The 25,796-nt window shown below is 46.4% G+C and overlaps 1 protein-coding gene across 2 annotated transcripts in view; it reads right to left on the bottom strand.

Annotated features, from left to right (window-relative positions):
* The window catches only part of LOC146009280 (uncharacterized), a 36,202-nt gene extending 11,514 nt beyond the window's left edge, over nucleotides 1–24,688 (bottom strand). The window contains exons 1-3 of one of the 2 annotated variants that reach the window (XM_083149471.1): nucleotides 24,491–24,688; nucleotides 21,125–21,233; nucleotides 182–346 (exon numbers count right to left, since the gene is read on the bottom strand). In XM_083149471.1, coding sequence (XP_083005597.1) covers nucleotides 182–346; nucleotides 21,125–21,217 — 258 coding nt within the window. In that variant the 5' untranslated portion in view covers nucleotides 21,218–21,233; nucleotides 24,491–24,688. Of the gene's footprint in view, nucleotides 1–181; nucleotides 347–21,124; nucleotides 21,234–21,385; nucleotides 21,543–24,490 lie in introns of those variants that run through there. The other variant, XM_083149472.1, reaches the window with a different exon arrangement.
* Between the last annotated feature and the right edge of the window lie 1,108 nt (nucleotides 24,689–25,796).

The following is a 25,796-nucleotide window of genomic DNA, read 5'->3' as shown; positions in this document are numbered from 1 at the left end:
TTTTTGTTACTAGCATATAGATGTGTTCACATACATCTAGCCTCTTGCATGTGACTTTCTGTTATTCTGCTTTGTAAATTTGTGTGAAAAGGACACACAAGCAGCATCTGCTGATTAAAAAGTAATGCAGTAAATTGGGAACACAGGCTACACGGGACTAGGTAAAATACTGATCCGCTACCATACAATACTGCTGTACCCATCCATTGGGCGCAAACCCATTCACAGACTCTCTTGTGTTGCCGGATATCTCCATCTGCCAGCACACTAGGTCACACTTATTCAGCTGGTCCAACAAGACTCCGCCTCCATTTGTAAAGCTTTCCAATCCCTGGCAAGTGCGCTTCTGCGAGAAATAAACATTATTACATCATTAAAACAGAATATCTATATTCTTATGTAGCGAATGCAATCTGACATAGTGCAGTTCTCAGAATTCAGCCTCTGTAGTTTCTCTCCAAAAACAGACCAACCATCCAATATACTGGTGTTGACCAATGTTTGCCCCCATCGGCTATACATAGTGAAGGGAACCAGTTTGCAGGCTTCACAAAAGTGGCGCACGGACACGTCCTGTGCTCAGCGTATATCTTCCATCTGAAACCAGGTCTTCATATGCGCCGAGGACAATGGCCAGAGATTAATGTTTCACACTTCACAATGACCCCGGTGCGCGGGGAAGGTTCCATCTGAACTACCAAACGGTGACAGGATCTAACTTTACTGCGTATTAGAATCAAATAACAAAAAAAAAGAAAAAAAACACTAAAGGGCAGTATTCAATGAAAAAGTTCTCCGTGCATGGAGAGCGTTTTATTTCGCTCTCCATGCACTCTCCGTGTTCCGGAGGGCTCTCTGCCACTCCTGCTCCCTCTATTCAATGTGGCTGATGCTCTCCGCCACTCGCGGAGAGTCTTAACCCCTGCAGGGAGCAGGGAGCTTTCAGGGAGCCGGAAGCAGCCAGAGAGATAAAAGTCTCCCTGGCTGCTCCAGAGGACTGTGGAGGGGAGGGGGGCTCTCCAGGACCCAGGCTGCACCCCCCTATAGCCAGCGGGGGACCCAGTATTCACTGCACCCGTTTGTGCATAGTTATGTTCGGGTGCAGTGAATATATGAATATCTAATGAGCGGCTCGAGCGCTCCGGCCCCCTGCTGGCTGCACTGTGTAAAAAAAAAAAAAAAAAAAAAATTAATTTTTTTTTTTTTTAATTAAATATATATTCATGTGCTATAAGCACAAGAATAAAAATAACATGCCCCTTCACAGAAAAAAAAAACCTGATTTTTTGACACCAAAATTTCTTAAAAAAACCTTTTAGTTTAAAAGTTCACATTCCAGCTCTCCATCAAAAGATGGAGAATTGCTACACGGAGAGACACGGAGAAAGTCACTTAGAAAGACGGAGAACATTTCACATTGAATAGGGTTGCTCACTTTTGGAGAGCAAAATGCTCCGTCCAAGGCGAACAAAGCACAAGTTCTCCACAAAACACGGAGAACTTTTCTCATTGAATACTGCCCTAAATATTTAGTCAGAGGGCAGTATTCAATGAAAAAGTTCTCCGTGCATGGAGAGCGTTTTATTTCGCTCTCCATGCACTCTCCGTGTTCCGGAGGGCTCGCTGCCACTCCTGCTCCCTCTATTCAATGTGGTTAAGACTCGCCGCCACTCGCGGCGAGTCTTAACCCCTGCAGGGAGCAGGGAGCTTTCAGGGAGCCGGAAGCAGCCAGAGAGATTAAAGTCTCCCTGGCTGCTCCAGAGGACTGTGGAGGGGAGGGGGGCTCTCCAGGACCCAGGCTGCACCCCCCTATAGCCAGCGGGGGACCCAGTATTCACTGCACCGTTCGTGCATAGTTACGTTCGGGTGCTATGAATATCTAATGAGCGGCTCGAGCGCTCCGGCCCCCTGCTGGCTGCACTGTGTAAAAAAAAAAAAAAAAAAATTTTTTTTTTTAAATTAAATATATATTTATGTGCTATAAAAATAACATGCCCCTTCACAGAAAAAAAAAACCTGATTTTTTTACACCAAAATTAAAAAAAAAACCCTTTTAGATTAAAAGTTCACATTCCAGCTCTCCATCAAAAGATGGAGAATTTCTACACGGAGAGAGACGGCGAAAATTACTTAAAAAGATGGCGAATATTTCACATTGAATAGGGTTGCTCGCTTTTGGAGAGCAAAAGTCTCCATCCAAGGCGAGAAAAGCACAAACTCGCCATAAAACACGGAGAATTTTTCTCATTGAATACTGCCCAGATACACTGACCAGGAACTAATCATATTGGTGTAGCCGCCTGTGTTAGTTTCAAAGGGGGTTGTCATATCTTAAAAGAAAAAAATAACCGCTTATATTTTTTGATGGGGAGGGTAGTTAGAGAGTTAAGATTGTTCGCACCAATTATCAACAATCTACAATTATCAACAATCTACACATCTGTGGAACAAAGATATAGGGCCAGATGCACTAAGCTTCAGCAGTGATAAAATAGAGAGTGATTATCAACCGACCAATCAGCTCCTGCCTGACATTTTTCAAACACAGCCTGTGAGATGGCAGGCAGGAGCTGATTGGCTGGCTGTTTATCACTCTCCATGTTATCACTTTTGAAGCTTAGGGCATCTGGCCCATAATCTGAAAGCCTTTTTCAAGGAACTTTAGTTCATGCCAGCAGGCAAACGCAAAGTATGCTCATCACACAATGCAACAGGCAGCATATAAAAAACATGCCCATCGCCCAATGTAATAGACGGCATATAAAGTACATGTGGGAGAATGACTTCAAGGATGTATCAAGTCTTCAAAGCAGTGAAGTGGACAAATGAAGATGTTGCCCATAGCGACCAAAAGTTGACGGTACAATGGTTAGCATTACTGCCTTACAGCGCTGAGGTCATGGGTTCGACTCCCACCATGGCCCTAACTGTGCGGAGTTTGTATATTCTCCCCGTACTTGCGTGGGTTTCCTCCGGGTGCTCCGGTTTCCTCCCAAAAATATACTGGTAGGCTAATTGGCTCCCAAACAAAACAAAATTAGCCCTAGAATGTCTGTGTGGTAGGGAAGTACGGATTCTTACCGTTAATACGCTTTCCTCTACTCCACCATGGCAGCTGTACTATGGGTTTTCCCCCTCATTAGGTAGATCTGGAAAGGAAAAAAAGACACAACACTGCCCCTATATAAGGACCGCCCCTACTGAGGCTCAGTGTCTTGATTATCAGCGAGTATGCACTTTAACATAACATAACTTATCTTAACATACTTATATTGCATCATATATCCCAAGGGAGGGAATAATGCTGCCATGGTGGAGTAGAGGAAAGCGTATTAAAGGTAAGAATCCGTACTTTCCTCTACCTCCCCATGGCAGCTGTACTATGGGTAATACCATAGTAGTGTAAGAAAAATAAATTTTGGGTGGGACTGAATAAAGAAGAAGTAATACCTCATACGGATGTAGGTTGTAGCCACCTACATGTAGGTCCACTTTAATTAATTAACGTTCTTACCCATTATTTGGGAGCTTTTTGTTTACTTTATATTACTGCGCTCAATATCTTCCTGCCCAGTTTCGCATCACTGGAGGACTCGATATCCAAACTGTAATGTCTAGAAAAAGTGTGGGCTGATGCCCAGCAGGCTGCTTTACATAATTCTTCTAGGGATGCTGCTCCCTTCCTAGCCCAGGAGGACCCTACTACTCTAGTGGAATGAGCTTTTAAACTTTGTGGAACTTCCTTGTTGTTTAACTTGTACGCTTCCGCTATACATGTCCTGATCCATCTAGCGATGGTTGTTTTTGAGGCTCCGAGCCCCTTGTTCTTGCCTTCTGTGACAACGAAGAGCCTTTTTGTTTTCCTCCAGTTCTCAACCCTTTGTAAGTAAATGGTCAGTGCTCTTTTAACATCTAGTTTGTGGAGCCTTCGTTCTTTTTCGTTAGCTGGTTTTGCGCAGAAGGAGGACGGTAGTACTATCTCTTGGTTGATGTGAAAAGATGACACTACCTTGGGCAGGAAGTGAGGATTTGTCCTTAGGACGACTTTGTTTTCATAGAAGTTCAGGAATGGCTCTTCTGCCCAGAGGGCCTGCAGCTCCGGCACTCTTCTTGTGGATGTTACGGCCACCAGAAAAGCCACTTTGGTTGTTAGCCATTTAACTGGTACCTCTTCCAGGGGCTCGAAGGGGCTCTCAGTTAAAGTATTTAGTACTAGGTTAAGGTCCCATGGTGCAGTTGGGCTGCGGAACTCTGGCCTTATTCTCTTGGATGCTTGTATAAATCTTTGTACATACTTATCCTCTGCAATTTTCCTGTCCAGTATGGCGCCCAGCGCGGATACCTGGACTTTTAATGTACTAACCGATAACTTTTTGTCTAGGCCGGATTGGAGGAAGTCGAGCACTGTTGGTATGGCTTTATGATCCTTCCTCTGAGTTATACAGAATTGTGTATATGTTTTCCAGATTCTGTAATATGTGCCCGATGTTGAGCTTTTCCTGGCCCTTAACAAAGTTTTTACTACTTTAGAGGAGAAACCCCTGTTTACCAGGGTTCTGGTTTCAGCAACCATGCCGCTAGGTTCCAGTCTCTGGGCTGATGCTGCACATATCTTCCCTGCCATAGCAGGTCTTGTCGGTCTGGCAGTTTCCAGGGCCCTGCTACTGCCATCCTGATCAGTTTCTGGAACCAGGCTCTCCTTGGCCATGTGGGTACGACGATTATTACCGTTGCTTTCTCCCTCTGTATCTTGTTCAGTATCCTTGAGATGACCGGAAATGGTGGAAAAACATACATCAGGCCTTGCTCCCACTGACACGTCAGCGCGTCTGTATCCCAGGCTCCTCTTTCCCAGTGTCTGGACACGAACTTCTCCACCTTCCTGTTGTCCCTGGTTGCCATGAGATCTATTTTTGGGTAGCCCCATCTCAGCTATTTCTTCGAATATTTCTTGGGATAATTCCCACTCCCCCGGTTTTATTTGCTTCCTGCTCAGGGCATCTGCTTGCTGGTTCCTTTTTCCTGCTATGAACACTGCTGAGAGGCTGCTCGTCCAGGCTTCTGCCCAGTTCAGCACTAGTGCCGCTGCTGTCATCATTGATCTGCTTCTTGTACCTCCCTGCTTGTTGAGGTATGCTACTACCACCAAGTTGTCTGTTCTGATTACTAGGTCTCTCTGATACAGTTGGGATTGGAAGTGCTGACACGCTTCCCTCACTGCATTCATTTCCCTGATGTTTGAGTGAAGTATTCCTTCCTGTGTTGTCCACTCTCCTTGGGCTGCTGCCCCTTCGCATACTGCCCCCCAGCCTGACATGCTGGCATCGGTTGTCAGTAGCACTTGCTCCCCTGTGGTGAAGGACTTTCCTTGTCCTAGTCTTCCTCTTGTCACCCACCAGAGCAGGTCTTGTTTGGCTCCTTTTGATAGCATAATTCTTTGTGTTGTCCGCTTGCTGTCCCCGTCCCATTGGGACAGAAAACAGTTTTGTATGCTTCTTGTGTGAAGCCTTGCCCAACTTACAGTGTCTGATGCTGCCGACATGAGGCCCAGTAACCTTAGGCAGTCTGCTGAGCTGACTGTTCTTCTTGCCAAGAAGTAGTTTATTTCTTGTTTTAGCTTTGTTATTCTCTCCCGTGTCAGTCTCGCTTTCATTGTTCTTGAATTTATAATGACACCCAGGTACTTTACCGCTGTTGTGGGTTGAAGTTGGCTTTTGTTTAGATTTATAATCCAGCCATGTTCTCGAAGGAAGTCCATCACCCTGTGTGTGTGACTTATCGCTTGTTCCTCTGACCGTGCCATTACTAATAAGTCGTCCAGGTACGCCCATACTGTAATGCCTTCCTCTCTTAGCTTTGCCACCAGCACTACCAGGACCTTGGTGAATGTCCTTGGAGAGGTTGACAGGCCGAACGGCAGAGCCGTGAACTGGTATGTTATGCCTGATATACGGAATCTTAAGAATTTTTGGTGTCCTGGGTAAATTGGTATGTGCAAGTAGGCATCTTTGAGGTCTATTGTAGTCAAGAAAGCGTTTCTTTTTATGTCCGGGAGTATTGTCCTGAGAGACTCCATCCTGAATTTTTTGGCTACCACGTATGCGTTCAGTCTTCTTAGGTCCAGTATGGTCCTGAATCCTCCCGATTGTTTCTTGACTACGAAAAACCTTGATTGCCACCCTGTCATCTCTTGTCCTTTGGGAACCTTCACCACAACTCCTTGTGTTATCATGTCTTGTAGGCTTTGTTTTAACGCCAATCTTTATTCCCTGTCTTTTGGTATGGGAGAATCTTCCAGCCATACTCCAGGGTCCTGTACAAATTCTATTTTGTATCCTGATGATACTGCTTCCATCACCCATTTGTCTTTTGTAGATCGGGCCCAAACTGAATGGAATTCCTTCAGCCTGCCTCCGACCTTTTGCTTGGCGTCATTGCGTCTGTCTGTATCCGAACCTTCCGTCTCTGCCCCTTTGGCCACGAAAGGAGCTTCTTCCTCCAGACCAGGGTCTTCTGTACCCTCTGCCCGGCCTGTATGTCCTTGCCTCCTTAAAATCTTGAAACTGGAATCTTTGCGATTTATTTGGCGTTTTCTTAAAACCTCTGTCCTGGGGAAGCCACACCGACTTTCCCCCCGTGGTTTTTGATATGATGTCGTCTAAATTCTTCCCGAACAGATAATCGCCTTGAAACGGGAGTGATACTAGTTTATTTTTGGACTGGGCATCCGCGGACCACGGTTTGAGCCACAGTGCCCTCCTGGTTACTGCGGTACTTGCGTTTGATCTGGCTGCCAGTCTGACCGCATCTAATGATGCATCACAGATAAATTCAACGGCAATTTGCAAGTTCTGGATTATTTTAAGGAGTTCTGACCTTTTCACTCCGTCCAGTAAGTCGGACTCTAAGTCCTGGCACCAGGATCTCAATACCCTCGAGGTCACTGCTATTGCCGAGGATGCTTTTATGGAGGCCCCGGACGTGATGTGCTGCTTCCGCAGACTCATCTCCATCTTTCTTTCCATTGCGTCTTTAAACGCATTGGCGTCTTCAAGTGGCAAGGTAGTTTTCCTCGACAACCTGGCAATGGCCGAGTCTACTTTGGGCGCCACCTCCCACTTTTTGACTTGCTCCGTGTCAAAGGGGTACATCTTATTAACCCTAAGTGGCACAGCTATTTTCTTGTCTGGGTTAGCCCACTCTTCCTCTACTATGTCTTGTAGTGGCTTAGAGAGGGGAAAAGACTTGGGCGTTTTCTTTTTGTCCTTGAAAAGGAGGTCCTGTAACTTCCCTTCCTCTTGCGGATCCTCAATGCTGAGTGATTTATTTATCAGAATAAGCAGGTTATTAAGGAGATCTGGATTAAAATCCAGCTCCATTTTCTCTTGAGTCACCTCCCCTTCTTCCACTTCTTCCTGTAGATCAGTGGCGGGGCCTTCCCCTGGGTCAGAGTCCTCAGAAGGTGGGTCCCTGGGCCTTTTGTGTGACCCCTTCTTCAGATCCTCCTTTGTAACAAAGGTGTCCGCTAGGGAAGTTTTAAGCATAGCGACCAAGTCTGCCATTTGTTCTGGCCTCATTATGGGAGCTTTTTTACAGTTCTCGCACACCGTGCTTTTCCATTTATCAGGCAGGGGTGCATCACACACCGAGCATTTGGCCACATGCAGCTTTTTGTGTTTCTGTTTAAACTCCAGTTTCTCCTTACTTGATTCTGACCTGCAAGCACAGTAGCCCTGCTTAATGACTGTCCAATTAAAACACTTACTAACATTTTCCTCCTGGCTTACCCCGATTTTCCTTGCTGCTTCCTATCATCCTCCATAGCTGCAGAATCACGGTCAACACAAATACAATAATCAGCAATAGGTAAGGGATAAATACATAATAGCGCTCCGTTAGCAAGCTAACAGTGGAGCCTTACCCAGTATCCGTCTGGCTTAGCGAGTCTCAGCAGCGTTTCTGTCAGCTGCAGCGCCATTTTAGTGCTGGCGTCCCCCTCTGTTTGACAGAGAGGCGTGCTCAGCCTCGCGCTCATTGATGACGTCAAACGCCATATATACACCCCCGTGCGCGCGCGCGTGCCAGCTTGTACCTTACTGACGTCAGACGCCGCGTCTGACGCCGCTCCCAGCGTCTCCTGCGCTCGTGCTCCGGAGCCCATGTGAGAGGGAAACGCCGCATAGGATGGCGCGCGATCCCCGTTTGAAAAGTTAGACGCTCCGGACGAAAAAATATCAGGTACAACTGCGGGGGTTTGAGACCATAGCCCACAGCCATAATAGCAGGGGGGTATCACCAGACAGGTGTCCCAACTACACTGGGTAGCGGGCAGCCTTTGATTGCCTAAACCCCTGGCTGCACTGGGCAGTGGGGAAGGCAGCAGCAGTGTCGGGGTAAGCCTCCTCTACCTGGAAAGGAAAAAAAGACACTGAGCCTCAGTAGGGGCGGTCCTTATATAGGGGCAGTGTTGTGTCTTTTTTTCCTTTCCAGATCTACCTAATGAGGGGGAAAACCCATAGTACAGCTGCCATGGGGAGGTAGAGGAAATATAGATTGTAAGCTCCACGGGGCAGGGACTGATGTGAATGTTCAAATATTCTCTGTAAGCGCTGCGCTGTGTGCGCTATATAAGAAACTTCTCCAAACTTTAGGACACTTGATACATCTCCCATACTATACGTACTCCAGCTTACGCACAGGTCTGAATGATAACTTTAGAGAAGTGAGAAGGTAAGTAACGCCCAAGACTTATGGTGCGAGAGACGCCCTACTTTACAGATCATCTTATCAGCAAAGAACTGTACATACTGTACGCTGTACTAATAAGATAAAAAACTTACTTTTCCACTGTATGGCCGGTACGCTGTATGACTTTGAAGGGAACATGTATCAAGTCTTGGAGAGAGATTCAGTGATGAAGTTGCCCAAAGCAATCAATAAGGAGGGGAAGGGGAGAGAAATCAATTGTTTTTGTGTGATTTGTAAGTATTGAGTGTCTAACGGCATAGACGTGGAAAGTGACTAAACTAGCGCTAACAACAGAATGCGATAACTTTGGGCACTTAAAAGCCAGAAATTAGATGGACTTCTGCTCACCACCTCTGGAGGGTATGATAAAAAAATAAATAAAAAAAAAGGGCACCTGCAGAACTCGTCCACATTACTTCCGGGTGCCCCAAAATTTTATTTCATTTATCTTTGAAACGACAGAGGCTGACTTTACCCTAAAAGGTTGCCCTACACTACTGACATGTATTGCAGCAGTGTATGGTCATCAGACCCCCCCCCCCCCTCTTAGGGAGGGTAGTAAAGTTGGAAGTCGGGCGGGCAGCAGGTCTGACCTCCAGCTCAGGTCCGATGCGCACGGGACATCACGGGTCCAATGCGCACGGGACTTCTCGCCCTGATCCATTGTGATCGGGTGAAATCGTCACAAATCAGACTAGTGTATGGGAGGCCCTTAACAGTACAGGTATTTATGATATCTATGGTTGAGCGGGAAGCGGTCATCTATTAGAATGAACTTCGGTCTACAGTCATTAGGTCGACCCCACTAGGTCGACTGGCAGGAAGGTCGACCTGACTTAAGGTCGACATGGGCCAAGGTCGACATGACTTAAGGTCGAATTTGCATAAAGGTTGACATGAGGAAGGTCGACTGGTCATAAGGTCGACATGGGGTTTTTAACTGTTTTTTGAGCCGACATGTGCCGACAGGCGGTATTTCATGCCCTACCATCCACTAGGGCGTGGAGGAGGTTATTAGAGCTGTGGCGAGCGAAGCGAGCCACCGTGCCCGATGCATCGCGAGCGATGCGAGGGTCCGATTCTCATTGCCAACTGTGTCCATGTCGACTGTGTCGACATTCGGATAAAAAACAGTGAAAAACCCACGTCGACCTTATGACCAGTCGACCTTCCTCATGTCTACCTTTATGCAAATTCGACCTTAAGTCATGTCGACCTTGGCCCATGTCGACCTTAAGTCAGGTCGACCTTCCTGCCAGTCGACCTAGTGGTGTCGACCTAATGACTGTAGACCTAAGTTCATTCTGATAGATGTACCGATTCCGGTTGAGCACAGATGGTTAAATCAAGTTGACTATTAATAATGAAATCACATGTGCCTATACGGGGATATCCATATGTAGTATAGGGGACGTTAGATACAAAATGATTCTGCATAGAATGTGATCCAGATCATGCACTGGTTACATATTAGCGAGATAAAGGAGAATGCTGTACAGCTACAAACAAAAACAGAAGGATTAAAAAAAAAAAAAAAAAGCCCGACATTCTGGGACAACGCCAGAGCAGATGCCTCGGAAATCGGTCACTTCACACAAATCAGTCTTTCACGTTCCCATATCCCATTAATGAGGTTGTACAAGCCGACACGCAACACGGTCAAGGTGAACAGGAGCGACTTCGTATATTTATCCCGCGCAGCCAGCCAAGCAGTAGCAAATGTAAAATATATTAATAATACTGAAAAAGTATTCAAGCAGGATTATCCGAAAGGAACAGTCTTCTTTTTGGACAGGTGACCCCTTCTGCCCGGGATTAGATGTGAATCATTTAATCCACTGGTGGCTCTGAGCTCCCACAGCAAGCTCTAATGGACTATACATTTGCACTTAGCATTGAAAAATGCTTTAAGAGATACCATCGAAATTAATTCTGGTCTACTAACCGCTGCGACCATACTAGAAACGTATCTTCAAGCTCAGCAAAACATCTTATTAAAGAGGGGGGGGGGGAACCTGTACTCGAGTCTAGAATAAAAGACTTAACAACTTGATTATATGAACAAAACAAAAACACACAACACAAAAACAACAAACAAAGAAAAGTAAATTCTGAGCACTGTAAACAGAAGTTTTAGTCAGATTTAAAGGAAAATATACTTTACTAATAAGATTTTTTTTTTGGTACTCTTTACCTAGAAGGGCGCCCACGATTTTGATTGTAGGCATCGTTAGTAAAAAATCGGGGCCATCACGGGCATTGAATGCACTAAAAAAAAATCGGGTGCGATGCGACCGACGCGATGCCCGCGATTTCCCATAGGGAACAATGTTAAATGTCCCAATTGCCCTGATTTTCCTGTTCAATGTCTCAATTGACCCGATTTTTCCATAGGAAACAATGTTAAATGGCCCACAGAGGCCAAATAGGCACCCTGAAGTGTGAAATGGCCCCCACAATTGTTAACGCCACCCCACGATCAACGTGAACCCGAAGCGTGGCGAGCCTGCGAGGGGCGGCGGTACGCGTCCTACGACCTTTTCATACCCCCACTATCCACGACCTTTTCATACCCCCACTATCCACGTGGAGCGAGCGCAGCGAGCCCCGCGAGGGGACGTGGACAGCTGTGAAGCCCGCGAGGGGACGTGGATACCTGTGAAGGTATCCGCGTCCCCTCGCCACGCTTCGGGCTCGGTGGCTCGCTGCGCTTGCCATACTTTCTATTCTCAACACCACGCCGACGTGGATAGTGGGGGTATGAAAAGATCGTAGGACACGTACCGCTGCGCTCGCCACGCTTCGGGTTGGCGTTGATCGTGGAGTGGCGTTAACAATTGTGGGGGCCATTTCACACTTCAGGGTGCCTATTTGGCCTCTGTGGCCCATTTAACATTGTTTCCTATGGAAAAATCGGGTCAATTGAGACATTGAACAGGAAAATTGGGTCAATTGGGACATTTAACATTGTTCCCTATGGGAAATCGCGGGCATCGCGTCGGTCGCATCGCACCCGATTTTTTAGTGCATTCAATGCCCGCGATGGCCGCCCTTCTAGGTAAAGAGTACCTTTTTTTTTTTCAAATGTTCAACAATTATCAGTACATTAAACACACCATCCTTTTTATTTATTATCTCCGACGTACAGTAAAAAGGTCGGTACTCTTTACTTAGTTGGGCGCCCGTCGCGGGCATCGCGGGTACATTTATGTCTGGCCGCAACGCGACCGACGCGATGCCCGCGATTTCCCATTGAAACCCATGTTAAACATGGAAATCGTGTCGGTCGCGTCCGGCCATAAATGTACCCGCGATGCCCGCGACGCGATGCTCCCGATTTGCCATAGGAATCAATGTTAAAAGGCCCGATGGACACGATTTTACTGTTAAATGCCTCAATGGACCCGATTTGGCCATAGGAATCAATGTTAAATGGGCCACAGAGCCCAAATAAGCACAATTAACCCTTAAATGTCCCCCCAAATTTTTAACGCCACCCCACGATCCACGCCAACCCGAAGCGTGGCGAGCGCAGCGAGCCCGCGAGGGGCGGCGGTACGCGTCCTCCGACCTTTTCATGCCCTACTATCCACTAGGGCGTGGAGTGAGAATAGAATAGTGTGGCGAGCGCAGCGAGCCACCGAGCCCGAAGCGTGGCGAGCGCAGCGAGCCCCGCGAGGGGACGCGGATACCTTCACAGTTATACGCGTCCCCTCGCGGGCTTCACAGGTGTCCGTGGCGACGCGGACACCTGTGAAGCCCGCGAGGGGACGCGTCTACCTGTGAAGGTATCCGCGTCCCCTCGCGGGGCTCGCCACGCTTCGGGCTCGGTGGCTCGCTGCGCTCGCCACACTATTCTATTCTCACTCCACGCCCTAGTGGATAGTAGGGCATGAAAAGGTCGGAGGACGCGTACCGCCGCCCCTCGCGGGCTCGCTGCGCTCGCCACGCTTCGGGTTGGCGTGGATCGTGGGGTGGCGTTAAAAATTGGGGGGGACATTTAAGGGTTAATTGTGCCTATTTGGGCTCTGTGGCCCATTTAACATTGATTCCTATGGCCAAATCGGGTCCATTGAGGCATTTAACAGTAAAATCGCGGTCAATCAGCCTTCTTAACATTGTTCCCTATGGGAAAATCGCGGTCATCACGGTCATCGCGGGCATCCCGATTTACCCGCGATGACCGCGATTTTTACCCCCGACGCCCGCGATTTCAATCGCTGGCGCCCATCTAGGTAAAGAGTACCAAAAGGTCATAATGGTCACATTATCCAGAATGGCTAGCCCTACCAATAACTGTTCATTGTTGTGTTCTCTTTTGTGTTCTCTTATTCAGCACGAGTACAAAATAACCAAAATCCAGACAAATCGGAATATTTCAGTCTTGTAAAAATCCCCACCCATGAGCAGTATTATCATCAGGCAAACAGGTCCCCAGCAATGTTCAAGGGGGTTAAAAATTTACAAAAAAGTACAGAGTCAAGGCCTAAACATACTAGGGCCCTTATTCTGATCGCTTTGCTCGGACACGAATTCGGCCAGTGTACCGAAGTTGTGCGTATACACATGCGCAGAACCATTTCTGTGCATGTCCGTACGCAGGGGAGCGATGGAACTCTGAGAGAAGTCCGGCTCGCACCTGGCCTTCCGAGCAGGGGGTGGAGAGGGGCGTTGCGGCCTGATCAGGGTCATTACCATATGCTCACATCCTGCGTCGGCGTGCGTATGGAAATGCGGTCGTGACGTGCGTGTGGGGGTGGACAGCTCACTTAACAGGATGTCAGCTGCCCGCCCATATCCCTGCTTTCTTTGCTCATATGTACGAGTGGTCGCTGACCATCGAATGATGGGGGAAGTTTCCACAGGCAATGGAATGGATGTTCATATAAAACATCCGTTCGCATGCCGACCGGCTGAATTCGGCGTGCAAATGGGCGATCCATTCGCTAGGCGGGGTTTGGTACATTCGCTTTAGCCCTAGGTAACCTGGTCCGTGCTGTGGGTGGCTGATAAGAGCACACATATTGAACAATATTGGTGCATTATATCATTCAGTGACGTTAGCGGGACACACCGAACATGCAGATGATTGGCTATACTGTATATCCAATTGACCTGCATGTTCAGGGGTCGCAAACGATGCGCGGGAGCACGCATCGTTAACAACCATTTAATACACTAGAGGACATTGTAAAAGACATAGATTAGAAGGTCCTTTAATTTGCATTGAGAAGGAAGCAAAGCCTAAAGCAAGCATGTCCAAACTATGGCCCTGGAGCTGTTGTAAAACTACAAGTCCCAACATGCCTTGCCACAGTTTTGCTATTAGGGAATGGTAAAACTGTGGCAAGGCATGCTGGGATGTGTAGTTTCACAACAGCTGGAGGGCCATGGTTTGGACATGCTTGGTCTAAAGGAACGGATAAGCTTGTGGAAGGAAACATTTGTATAGGGGGAGAATGGATGTAACTTTTGAAGGAAGGTTATTATTTTGGACCAGCTGGAAGAGGATAACACCAGATAGTGGTAACGCTAATCTAAAACCATATAATTCTTTTTTTTTTTTTTTTTCATATGGTGCCACAACGGTTCCGCAGGGCCAAACACACACTACTACACCGCCGTGTGTATCCAGTGATGTCTATAGCGACAGGACCCAGCTGCGATAAGTGATGTTGCGGGGGTGGGTAATGTTTCATGCTGGGCCTCGTGAACAATGTTCTCAGTCATCCGTACATGCAGGACGCCGTTAATGATATACTGTGTACCCACTAGATAATGTGCACAATAACATAGTTGATGCATATCATTAACTTTTATCATCTGGTGTGTACGCACCTTTACAGTACAAGACCAGAACTGGATGGTTGAGTGCCATTGTGGCGAGTATAGAGTACATGGTAGTAGAAGTACAGGAAAGAAAAGCAAATGAGGAGAGAGGGTCCCGCTTGTGAGATCTTACATTCTAAAGGGGAGAGGCAGACATACAGGGGTAAAGCTGGGTACACATCTATACAATCCCTGTTTTCTTGCGAGCATTCGATCGACCGTACACGCGACCGACCGTCCACGAACACCAGCCGATACGCGCGTACACACCTGTCAAATTTTACTTGCGACGTCTGATCTACTCCCGTCCAAACAGTCACAAGAAAGAGATTGTACCACCGTACACACTCTCTCGATTTGGGCTATTGACACGTAATATATAAACAAAATTATCATAATGGGCTGGGTTAAGGGCATACTTATAGCAAACCACTATATAGACGGGGTACGCGTCTAAAATAGTCAGCCGGCAGGGTGACTAGGGCAAACTTCTATATAGACGGGGTACTCGTCTAAATTAGTCACCCTGCCGGCTGACTAATTTAGACGCGTACCCCGTCTATATAGCAGTTTGCCGTATGTCTGGCCCCTGGAGGTGAACGCTTCATGATTGCTGTGCTGTAGGAGAGATCATGCAGATATGGAACGCCCACATGGGCGTTCCAATTTTGGCAGTATAATCGCAAGAACGGATAGCATATTGATCAAACGTGCGTACACACTGCACTTTTGTTCAGATATGGGCCCGTCCGGTCAGATGAATATTAAACAGCACTGAACCTTTGACCGACCGAGAATGGAAGTTTTTGGCCATTTATCGATCGTACAGAAGGAATCGGGACAGCGTACACACATATACAATCGAACGGACGTTCGACCCAGAACGGAAGAACGAAGACAGAACGGAAGACGATTGTATATATGCGTACCCAGCTTAACACAGATGGGGTAGATATGGGACAGTGGATGGCTTTGATAAGCAACAACTTTAGATTTCTGAACCAAAAGTAATGCTCTACCATCCACTAGGGCGTGGTGTGAGAATAAAATAGTGTGCTAAGCGTTGCGAGCCATGCAAGGGGACGCGGTGGTACGTTTCAGCGTCCATGTTGACTGTGTCGACATTCAAAAAAACCCCCACAACAACCCCATGTCAACCTAATGACTCTGTCGACCTAGTTCATGTCTTTCCAATGCTCCATACCCAAGCAAAGAACCACTAATCTAGAGCAAGAGCTCTCACTTCCAGAAGCCCACCTCTATACACGCTTCCAGAAATCTAAAGCCTCCGTTTCCCGACAACTTAATACCTACTTCTACAGCAGCGAAATACACATACATACTCCCTGCCCCCACCTGCAGATTCTGTAATGTAAGATTATCCGTTCTTCCACCTTCCAAATACATTTATAACAATACAACCAAAACAGTCCTGTTATACAGAAGCCGGAGCGGTTCCCTCTAATCCGAAACTCACTTTATTACAAATCAGTGAGATGTTAGCGCTCTCCGCTTTGCTACTTGTAAGAGAATAAGAAAAACACAGATTGTTATGCAGGAGGTGGTTTTTGTATCCAAGGAAACTCGATTAGCCGAGCAGGCCGCGCGCTTTGTTTTGAAAAAAAAACTTTAAATCAGCATTTCAATATATCTACTTTAAATGCATCTATAGTCATACAGGCCTCAGGAAACATTCCCCGCATTTTTGTTTTTGTGTCTGGAATTGAACTAAAAGAAATACAATCAAAAGTTTGAAAACAAAACAAAACAAAAAACACACACACTCTACAATTCACTATTCCAATAGAGATAAAGATGGTAATTCTGATCCCCACGCACCCCTGCACAGGGGAACAATGGTGTGCTCCTGCGCATGTGCAGACGCTTAATGCGAGCGGGCAATGCGAACTGCTTGTTCACCGTCCCATTCGCACCTAGAAGTGCGGGCGGTGGCGACAGGCTGCGCCCATGGGAACAACCAGCGTTTCATGGGTGTTCCCTTGAAAACTATGCGCGTTCCCATGAAAATTAGGCCGTGACGCGGGTGCCGGCAGCTTTGCCTGTGGACCAGAATAAGATCCAAAAAGTATTTATTTCGGTACTTGTGAGTTATCCGGGCGTCCGATTTTAAAATCGGGTCGGATCGGGACATCGCATCGCATCGCATGCGACCATCGGATGCGATGCGATGCGATGACCCGATTTTTCCATAGGAATCAATGTTAAAATGGACTGAGTCCATTTTAACATGAAATTCAATGGGAAAAAGGGGTCCTTTTCATACCCCTACTATCCAAGTGGGCATGGAGTTGGATATAAACCTGTGGCGAGCGTAGCGAGCCAGCGAGCCCGAAGCGTGGCGAGCGTAGCGAGCCCCGCGAGGGGACACGGAATACCGTCCCCTCGCGGGGCTCGCTTCGCTCGCCACGCTTCGGGCTCGGTGGCTCGCTACGCTCGCCACAGGTTTATATCCAACTCCATGCCCACTTGGATAGTAGGGGTATGAAAAGGACCCCTTTTTCCCATTCAATTCCATGTTAAAATGGACTCAGTCCATTTTAACATTGATTCCTATGGAAAAATCGGGTCATCGCATCCGATGGTCGCATGCGATGCGATGCGATATCGTATCGCATCGCATCTGATTGTATGCCTTAACTTAAGGCATACAATCTTAAAATCGGACGCCCGGATAACTCACAAGTACCTTTATTTCTTATATTATTGCATCCCATATCTGTAACCGGGGCTGAGGAAAATAAATAAAAGACGTTTCAGTCAATTAAGCTGCTGCGACGTCACAGTTAATGAGGGATGACAGAACAGTCAACAGGTACAAAACGCTGACACGCATACGGTTGACATATGAAGCTTGGAGAAGTGGTATCTATCCCCATAAAGAGGGTCATGTGCAAGGTGATAATGCTCCAGCCTATCAGCTCCTAACTATGGATTTACATATTAAAGCTGATTGGTTGGAGCATTATCGCCTTGCACATTCTGGGGCAGATGTATTAAGCCTGGAGAAGAGACGAACTGGAGATAAAGTGAAAGGAGATAAAGCAATTTATCTCCAGTTTACCTCTTCTCCAGGCTTAATACATCTGCCCTGTGTTCTTTATTGGGACACAGCTTCTCTGACAAATGTTGACACTGACGGCTAAAAAAAAAAAAATGATAATCATGTCAACATTTTAATCTGTCGACCTAGTCCTGGTACAGTATGTCAACATTTTGACGTGTCAACCTTTTGTCAATGTCTACCTAAACACTAGATCTTTCCATCTACATCCCACAAACTATATATCAAACATTGCATTTACTTTCTCTGTTAGGGGGCAATTCAATTGTTGCTCTGTTTTAGACCCCACTTTAGCCATAAGGGTGAGAGACAAAAACAGTGTGTGAAAGTCCGTGGATAAGGGCCCTAACCGAGACTTTATACAGGATCAGCGGCTATTAACAGCCCAGGTCCTACCTATAGGTAGAAAGACATCCAAAAAAGGAGCATGTAAGCTCTCACAGGCAGGACCCTCCTTCCTCACGTTCCCATGCTCTCCTAGGGCCTAATTCAAGTTGGCCCACAAAAACAAAATGTTTCTTTAATGGACAAAACCATGGTGCACTGCGCAGGGAGCGGTCTGTGCTGCAAGAAAAAAAAAAAAGCGAATACAAATGAATGGGCAGCCAGTGATTGACTGAGAGAGCGATCAGCCAATCACTGGCTGCCCATTCATTTGTATTGTTTTTTTCTTTTTCTTGCAGCTCCCTGTTCCTCCTGCCCGGCTCTCCGTTCCCCTTACCAACATTCCCCTGCCCGCTGCCTCTGTATCCGCTGCCCTGCCCCCCCTCCTTTGATAGGAGACACTTGTATATCTGTGTCTGAACCTGTATACGTAGTGCTACGATGCAGCGGTCACACCCTTGGGTTTCATGCCAAAGTCCGTTGTTCTCTGTATACAGATTCAAACTCTGCGGCACACTATTACAGATCCGGCAAGAAGAGTATACTTCTGTATGCAAGAGTGGACTTGCTTCGGAGACACGCGTACTCTTCTTAGTCGCAAGCGTTGTCTTACGCTTACAAGAACTGCGCAGTTCCCTGTCATCATATCGCAAGTTCTCACCTTAAATGCAATAGATTTTCACACTATGGAAATCAGAATTCCGGAGTGTGTAAATGTGCGAAGATATGAACTTTGCGCTCAACATGTGAGTAATATAAATTTCTGAACGCACATACTGTAAAAGTGTCAAAAAAAGAAAAAAAAAGAGTTTTTAAAAGCCTGGAACACTTAAACCTTAGGTTTGTCATTGCAAGTACACTATGCTGCGAGCCCTTAAGGAAAGGGGTCACAAAAAATATATATCACTTGCTACCTTCAACACTAGTAGGAACACGTTAGAAATAGGAGGTATAATAAAGAATGGGTACTTGTTTCCTAGCACGGCCACACCGATTTACATCGGGGTGGTCGTGTCGGAAAAATCGCGTCGATCGCATCGCATGCGATTTGGTCGCATGCGATGCGATCGACGTGACCGACCCGATTTTTTGATTGAATGAAATGTAAATCGGGTCCCTGGGACCCGATTTTACATTGGATTCAATGTGAAATATTCCCTAGACCCCCAAATTTTACGACGTAAACCCCACACCACGATAGACGCCAACCCGAAGCGTGGCGAGCACAGCGAGCCCGCGAGGGGCGGTGGTGCGCGTCCTCCGACCTTTTCATTCCCCTACTATCCACGTCGGCGTGGAGTTGAGAATAGAATAGTGTGGCGAGCGCAGCGAGCCACCGAGCCCAAAGCGTGGCGAGCGCAGCGAGCCCCGCGAGGGGACGCGTATACCTGTGAAGTTATACGCGTGCGCTCGCCACGCTTCGGGCTCGGTGGCTCGCTGCGCTCGCCACACTATTCTATTCTCAACTCCACGCCGACGTGGATAGTAGGGGAATGAAAAGGTCGGAGGACGCGCACCGCCTGCGCTCGCCACGCTTCGGGTTGGCGTCTATCGTGGGGTGACGACGGGGACATCTATAATGTGAAATGGGTCATATTGGCCCATTTCACATTTTTTTAAAGGTGAGATGGACTTAATCAAGTCCATCTCATCTTGTGCCATTATAATGGCACAAGACCGACGCGATCCTCACGATTTCAATGTTAAAAAATATTTTAACATTGAAGCCTATGGCAAAATCGGGGGCATCGCGTCGGGACCAATGTTAATGGTCCCGACCGACGCGATGCCCCCGATTTTGTACCTTTGCCGGCAAAATGGACCTGATTTCAAAGGAAATCGGGTCCATCGTGTGGATCGTGTACCTTAACTTAAAGGTACACGATCCACAAGATTGTGGCCGTGCTAGGAAACAAGTACCAAACCATGTATTTTTCCCTATTGTAAGCAGATGAAAGCACCAAGCTCAAACAATTTAACTACAAATACAAGCCCCTATTTAATTATGGCATATTGTAGCAAGGAAATGTAAACGGTGATAGACATTAGCAACCATAAAATATCTGTAGAACAAAAAGAACACGGATATAAAATGATATAATATATGAATAGATAGTCAAGGCAGACTGCAGCAGTTCTAGGTGGGCTAGAACTATGTTGGCCTGTTGGTCAGTGGGTTGTGTAAGTGCGAAAAAAAAAAAAAAAAAACATGAAAAAAAAACCCAAATGTAAGTTTTGTGTGAACTGTGTAGAAATCAGGCAGTTGAGCATGTTATGCGAGTGGTTCAGGGATATTATAAGCTGACTAATGAAGTAGGTTTTCAGAGGGGGGGGGCAGTAAAAGGGATACGGTCACTAGGTAGACCCTAGGTACGCAACGGGAAGGTCGAAATTAGTTTTTCATGATTTTTTTGAGCTAGCTTGTGCCAACAGGTGGTATTTCATACCCTATATCCACTACGGCGTGGTGGGAGAATACAATAGTGTGTCAAGCGCAGGGAGGGACCATGACCAAAGCATGGGGTGCCATGCGCGGGACGCGCCACACTTAGACGGTGTCTATTCGAAACAAAAAAAATGTGAAAAACTCGTCAACTTTTTGACTGTCGACCTAAGGCTTGTCTTGACCTTTCCGACCCTGTAGACCTATTTAAGGTGTGAACCTTATGATGCATACCAGCACAAAATAAGTCCTGTAACCCTGAACGGGAGCAGGCAAGGAGCGTGGATGAGGGACGCAGATCTTGCATAGAACATATGGGGCAGGTGGGAGATATTAAGAGGTATGTTGGCGTAGTCTTGTTGAAATCCTTATATGGTCATTATTAAAGTTCACTTTATACATTAAAAAGGTTGGCTGCAGTGACATTTAACTAATAGTAAGACTGGGCCATGGAAAAAAAGGGACCATTACAGAATTTTCTAGTTATCTTCAGTTCTAGCAAACTCTTGGACTCCTGATAGGATGCAATGTACATGTGTACAATTAATTGAGATGACAAGATAATAATAAATAGCGTCCGCATGTATACTGGTTTAAACCGGTAACACAAGACAAGAACAACATAGAAGAGAACGTACATTGTTTGGATGATCTAGAACGCCATCTATGCACTGCCGTTTCCTCCCAGTAACCACCTCTAGATCAACTGTCATGTCTTCGCACACCTCCATTTCACTTCTGCCGGCCCTGCGTCAAGGAACACATTAGCATTTTAGACAGTGAAGGGTTAAATAGCTTCCATTTGAATTAGTAAAGAGGCGACTCCCAGGTTAAATCCAGCTACGTAAAAAACTGTGCGCAGAAAACATTCTCTTCAATGTGAAAAAATTAATTTTTACCCTGTATCCTGGTATTTCTAGTGGCCTTTAACCTTCTGAAAATATATACGGTAAGATCCCATAATACGGGACTGGCCACCCTAGGGTTTTCCAGCGGGGTTATAATATAAGGCTTCTGGTAGCTTGAAGGAAGACTTCACCGCTCACTGCCAGCACATTAGCTACTTTGTCCCCTCCCAAGGATATCTGTAGTCCTGCCATGTGCTAGCGGGTGACACATACCAGCACAATAACCATTCTGCCAACTTTCAACAAGACCAACTGCCCATTGCCAAGTCTCAAACTGTGCCAGCAGCTGTAAGAATAGGGTTTACCGAGGGCTGCGTCTTCTACTTGCTGCACAAGTCAGTGTGCAGACTGCCACCACTGGATGAGTTATGAATAGGATGTGGTCATTAGACCGACACTCAAAAGGCCTACCGCAATTGGTCAACAGTCAAAAGGGTTGACATGGTCAAAAGTTCAACATGAGTTTTTAAAGTTTTTTTTTTTTTGGTGTAGACAGACTTGGTTCATACTATCCAAGTGGGCATAGAGCGAGAACAAAATAGTGTGCCAAGCGCAGCCAGGCACAGTGCACGAAGCATGGCGAGTGCAGCAATGTGAGGGGACGCGGTACACTTAAACGGTGTCCATGTCGAGAGACACATAAAATGTGAAAAACTCACGTCGACCATTTTCATGTTGACCTTTGCTTGTGTCAACATTTTGACCTGAAGCATGTCAGCTGTTTTGATGTGTTGACCTAGACACTGTCAACACATCAAAACAGTGTTGGGGTTACATGTACACAATCTGAAGGGGCATACACAGTGCGATATGAACTACCCATATGGGCTACATAGTACATATTGGTAGAAAACAAACATAGAAACAGAGAATGTGACGGCAGATAAGAACCACTTGGCCCATCTAGTCTGCCCCTTTTTTAAACATGTTACATCAAACCATATTTGATCCTTATTTTTTTGTAAGGATATCAATATGCCTATCCCAAGCATGTTTACATTGTACTACTGTATTTGCCTCTAACACCTGTGATGGGAGGCTATTCCACTTATCTACTACTCTTTCTGTGAAGTAATTCTTCCTCACATTTCCCCTGAATCTTCCTCCCTCTAGTGTCAGTGCATGTCCTCGTGTTCTGCTGCTCCTCTTCCTGTGAAGAATGTCTCCCACCTGTACCTTGTTAAAACCCTTGATATATTTGAAAGTTTCTATCATGTCCCCCCTTTCCCTTCTCTGCTCTAAAGTATACATATTAAGATATTTTAGTCTTTCCTGGTACATTTTGTGATGTAGGCCATGCACCATTTTAGTTGCCCTTCTTTGTACAGTCTCTAATGTACAGTATATAGAAACATAGAACATATTGGTAGAAAACATATTACATATCGCACCGTGTTTGTACAGCTTGCAATGCTGATCGTACCCTTACAGGGTCTGTACCACAAGAAAAATATAGAAGGCAGCACAATCTTGACTAGAACCTGTACCATCTTTTTAGTGCATATCTGTACGTGTGAACAGTAGTGAACGATAAAAGCCTGCGTTACGAATATACATGAGAAATACCAACCCAGTATTTAAATGAGATATTTCTGGTAATTAGATAAAAATCATCCATAGACAAAAATCGCACCTTTGTGTGTATAGTCAATCAGTGGTCCTGGGCTCCGGGGGATTCGTACCTGTATACGCACCTTCACTCTGACCTCCTGGTATCACTGAATTCTAGAACAGGACTTATAAGAGGTTGTTGCAGAGATCACCCTGGGTGCACTTTGATCACTGGAAAGGGCTGATGTACTTACGCTTTATCTTGTATTTGATCACACGTAACGCTGAGGTCACATCACTACAGGAGGATTGTCTCAGAAAGAAAAAGTTTTGTACTTTTTGAGACTGTGTGTGATTATAGATTTTAATGAACTGAACCAAATCACACCGCAGCAGTACTGTGTTCAGCTCCCTTGGGACTGGTATTATTCTCTATACTGGTAATTAGCAGCCATGCCTTGCCCAGAGGCTAAAAATGTATTGTCCAGATACACAGAAATTCTAGGAAGAGTGGACTAATAGGACTGATAATGGCAATACGTCAATCCTTATCCATCAGTCTATGGCGGTTATTCTGCTTCACTCACAAAGGCATAATCACTCTCTAATGTACAAAACCATATGCACTGCAGGTGGGGCTGATGTAACGGGATGCAGTTAGAATCCCGGTGGTTAAAATCCCTACACTTTCTCCCTCTATGGGTGTCTACAACACCCATAGAGGGAGAATAAATTAGTGTGCCAAGCGTAGTGAGGCACTGGGCCCGCTGCGTGTCAAGCACAGCGAGCCCGCAAGGGGAGGGGGGGGGATCCACGCCCCCCCTTGTCTGGGATTCCGTACCAATCCTGATGTAACATGTGGGTGTTTTATTGTTTCTGTGCAGGGTAAATACTGGCCGCTTTATTTTTACGCTGCAATATAGATATCAGTTCGAAGTACAAACGCCCCCGCCTTTCGCTCTACGTTCCAGGAGAATCCTCGCTGTCAGAGAGCCCGATGCATTTAGCCACGAGCCTCGCTGTTTTAGCGTCAGCATACACTGTTCGCCGTCGCTACAAATACCTAGCGAGGGGGAAATGGTGTGTGCAGGGGGTCAGCTGAATACTGACCCTGCGAGCTGTGACAGCGAGCAGTCAGCACTGCTCGCTGTCACAGCTTGCAAATATCATTGAATATACCCCAGTGACCAAGGGTGGGCAATAGGTGGCATAGCAGCTGCTGAGCAACTACACATCCCAGCATACCCTGCCACAGTTTCGGCATGCCTGGACAACACAACTATAGTAGGGCATGCTGGGATGTGTAGTTCCTCATCAGCTGGAGCTCCACAAGTTGCCATAGACTCAAAGCTGAAAGTTGGATCTTCATTGTAGAGGGTTCCCTAGGCAACTCTGGGATCCACATCAGTTGTGACACCACAGTAGCGTGCTGGGACTTGTGGTGCCACAGCGGCTGCAGCATGCGCTGCAGACATTGCAGAGCATTGCACCCAACTTGATCACTGTGCCAGCCCCACACTGCAATCATCACGCAGAGACCCTTACCTCCGCTCCTCCCGGGCCAGCGGTCGCTCAGTCCAGGCAGCAGCAGGGTATAGGTGTCTCCCTGTGCCCGCTGCAGGGTGCAGCACGGTTCCCACGCCCCTGTACCCAGCACACAGGCATATCCTTCCTTGTATAGTGTGTTACATAGAATCACCCGCCCGCGGCCCGGCCGTACCGATCTAACCAATCACCGGGCACGAAGTGTGACGTCATTAGCTACAGCCAGATAGTGAGAGAGCAGCATGGAGGAGGGAGGGGAGAGGGAGCATTTAGTATTAACCTCTGCTGTCCTGTACAGTGTAAACAGTGGAACACCAGGTGGCTGCGTTTCTTTTCAGTCCCTGTATTGTTTGCATAGAGCAGAGCTGCAGGAATAAAATATTTTTATTGCTTTCAAAAGTTTTTGATTCCTGTATAAAGTGGTGAATAAAGAAAAATAACATGTTTTCTGAGTGGGACACTGATGAAAGGGTATATATACACATCAAGGGGTGTAGCCGTGTAGGTCGGTGCAAAATGTCAGGGAGAGGGGTACGCCATGCTTTATCAGCAATTTAGTGACGAAACATTTAAGCACTAGTTAGTATATGTCACCTGCAACATATATGAACCTCATTGGTAAATGTGGTAGGTACGTATGTACCATTTACTGATGCTCTGTATTGTACGGTATACGGTCATTGGTTTGATAAACTAAAGGTTAGGTCATAGTTGCCTACCCTCCTGCATACTGCAGGAGACTCCCTGAAATAGCAGCAATCTCCCTCTCTCCCTCATTAGTATAGCAATCTCCCTCATGTCACCTAGCCCACATTACACTGTTACAATTTTTGGGAAAAAAGGAATGAGAGACAGATACATTTACATTGAATCATCAGCACTATTTCTCAGCACTTTACCAAGTATAGTAGCTCTTACTTACTTTGGGGCTCATCTTCATTTGGATCTAAGTAGTTTTAAAAGATTCCTCTCAGATCTAGCCACGATTTGCACCCTTTGGGTGGAGCATGACACACCCCCTCAATGGGGCGCTGTGCAAATTCTCCTACCAACTATAATCTCCCTGAAACTAGTTTTCAAAAGTAGGCAAGTATGGGTTAGGTTGACACCTCAAATAGGTCACCATTCTTAAGTTTGACAGGGTTGGAAGGTCAACACAAGCATTAGGTCGCTCATGTCTGGGTTAACAGTTAAAAGGTCGACATGGGGTTTTTCACTTTTTTTTTTGCCAACATGTGCCGACTGGCGGTATTTCATGCCCTACCATCAACTAGGGCATGGAAGGAGAATAGTGTGCCAAGCCTAG

Source organism: Crinia signifera, chromosome 6 (genome assembly GCF_055691185.1).
Source record: "Crinia signifera chromosome 6, ASM5569118v1, whole genome shotgun sequence".
NCBI lineage: Eukaryota > Metazoa > Chordata > Amphibia > Anura > Myobatrachidae > Crinia > Crinia signifera.
This window is presented reverse-complemented; position numbering and strand designations above follow the sequence as displayed.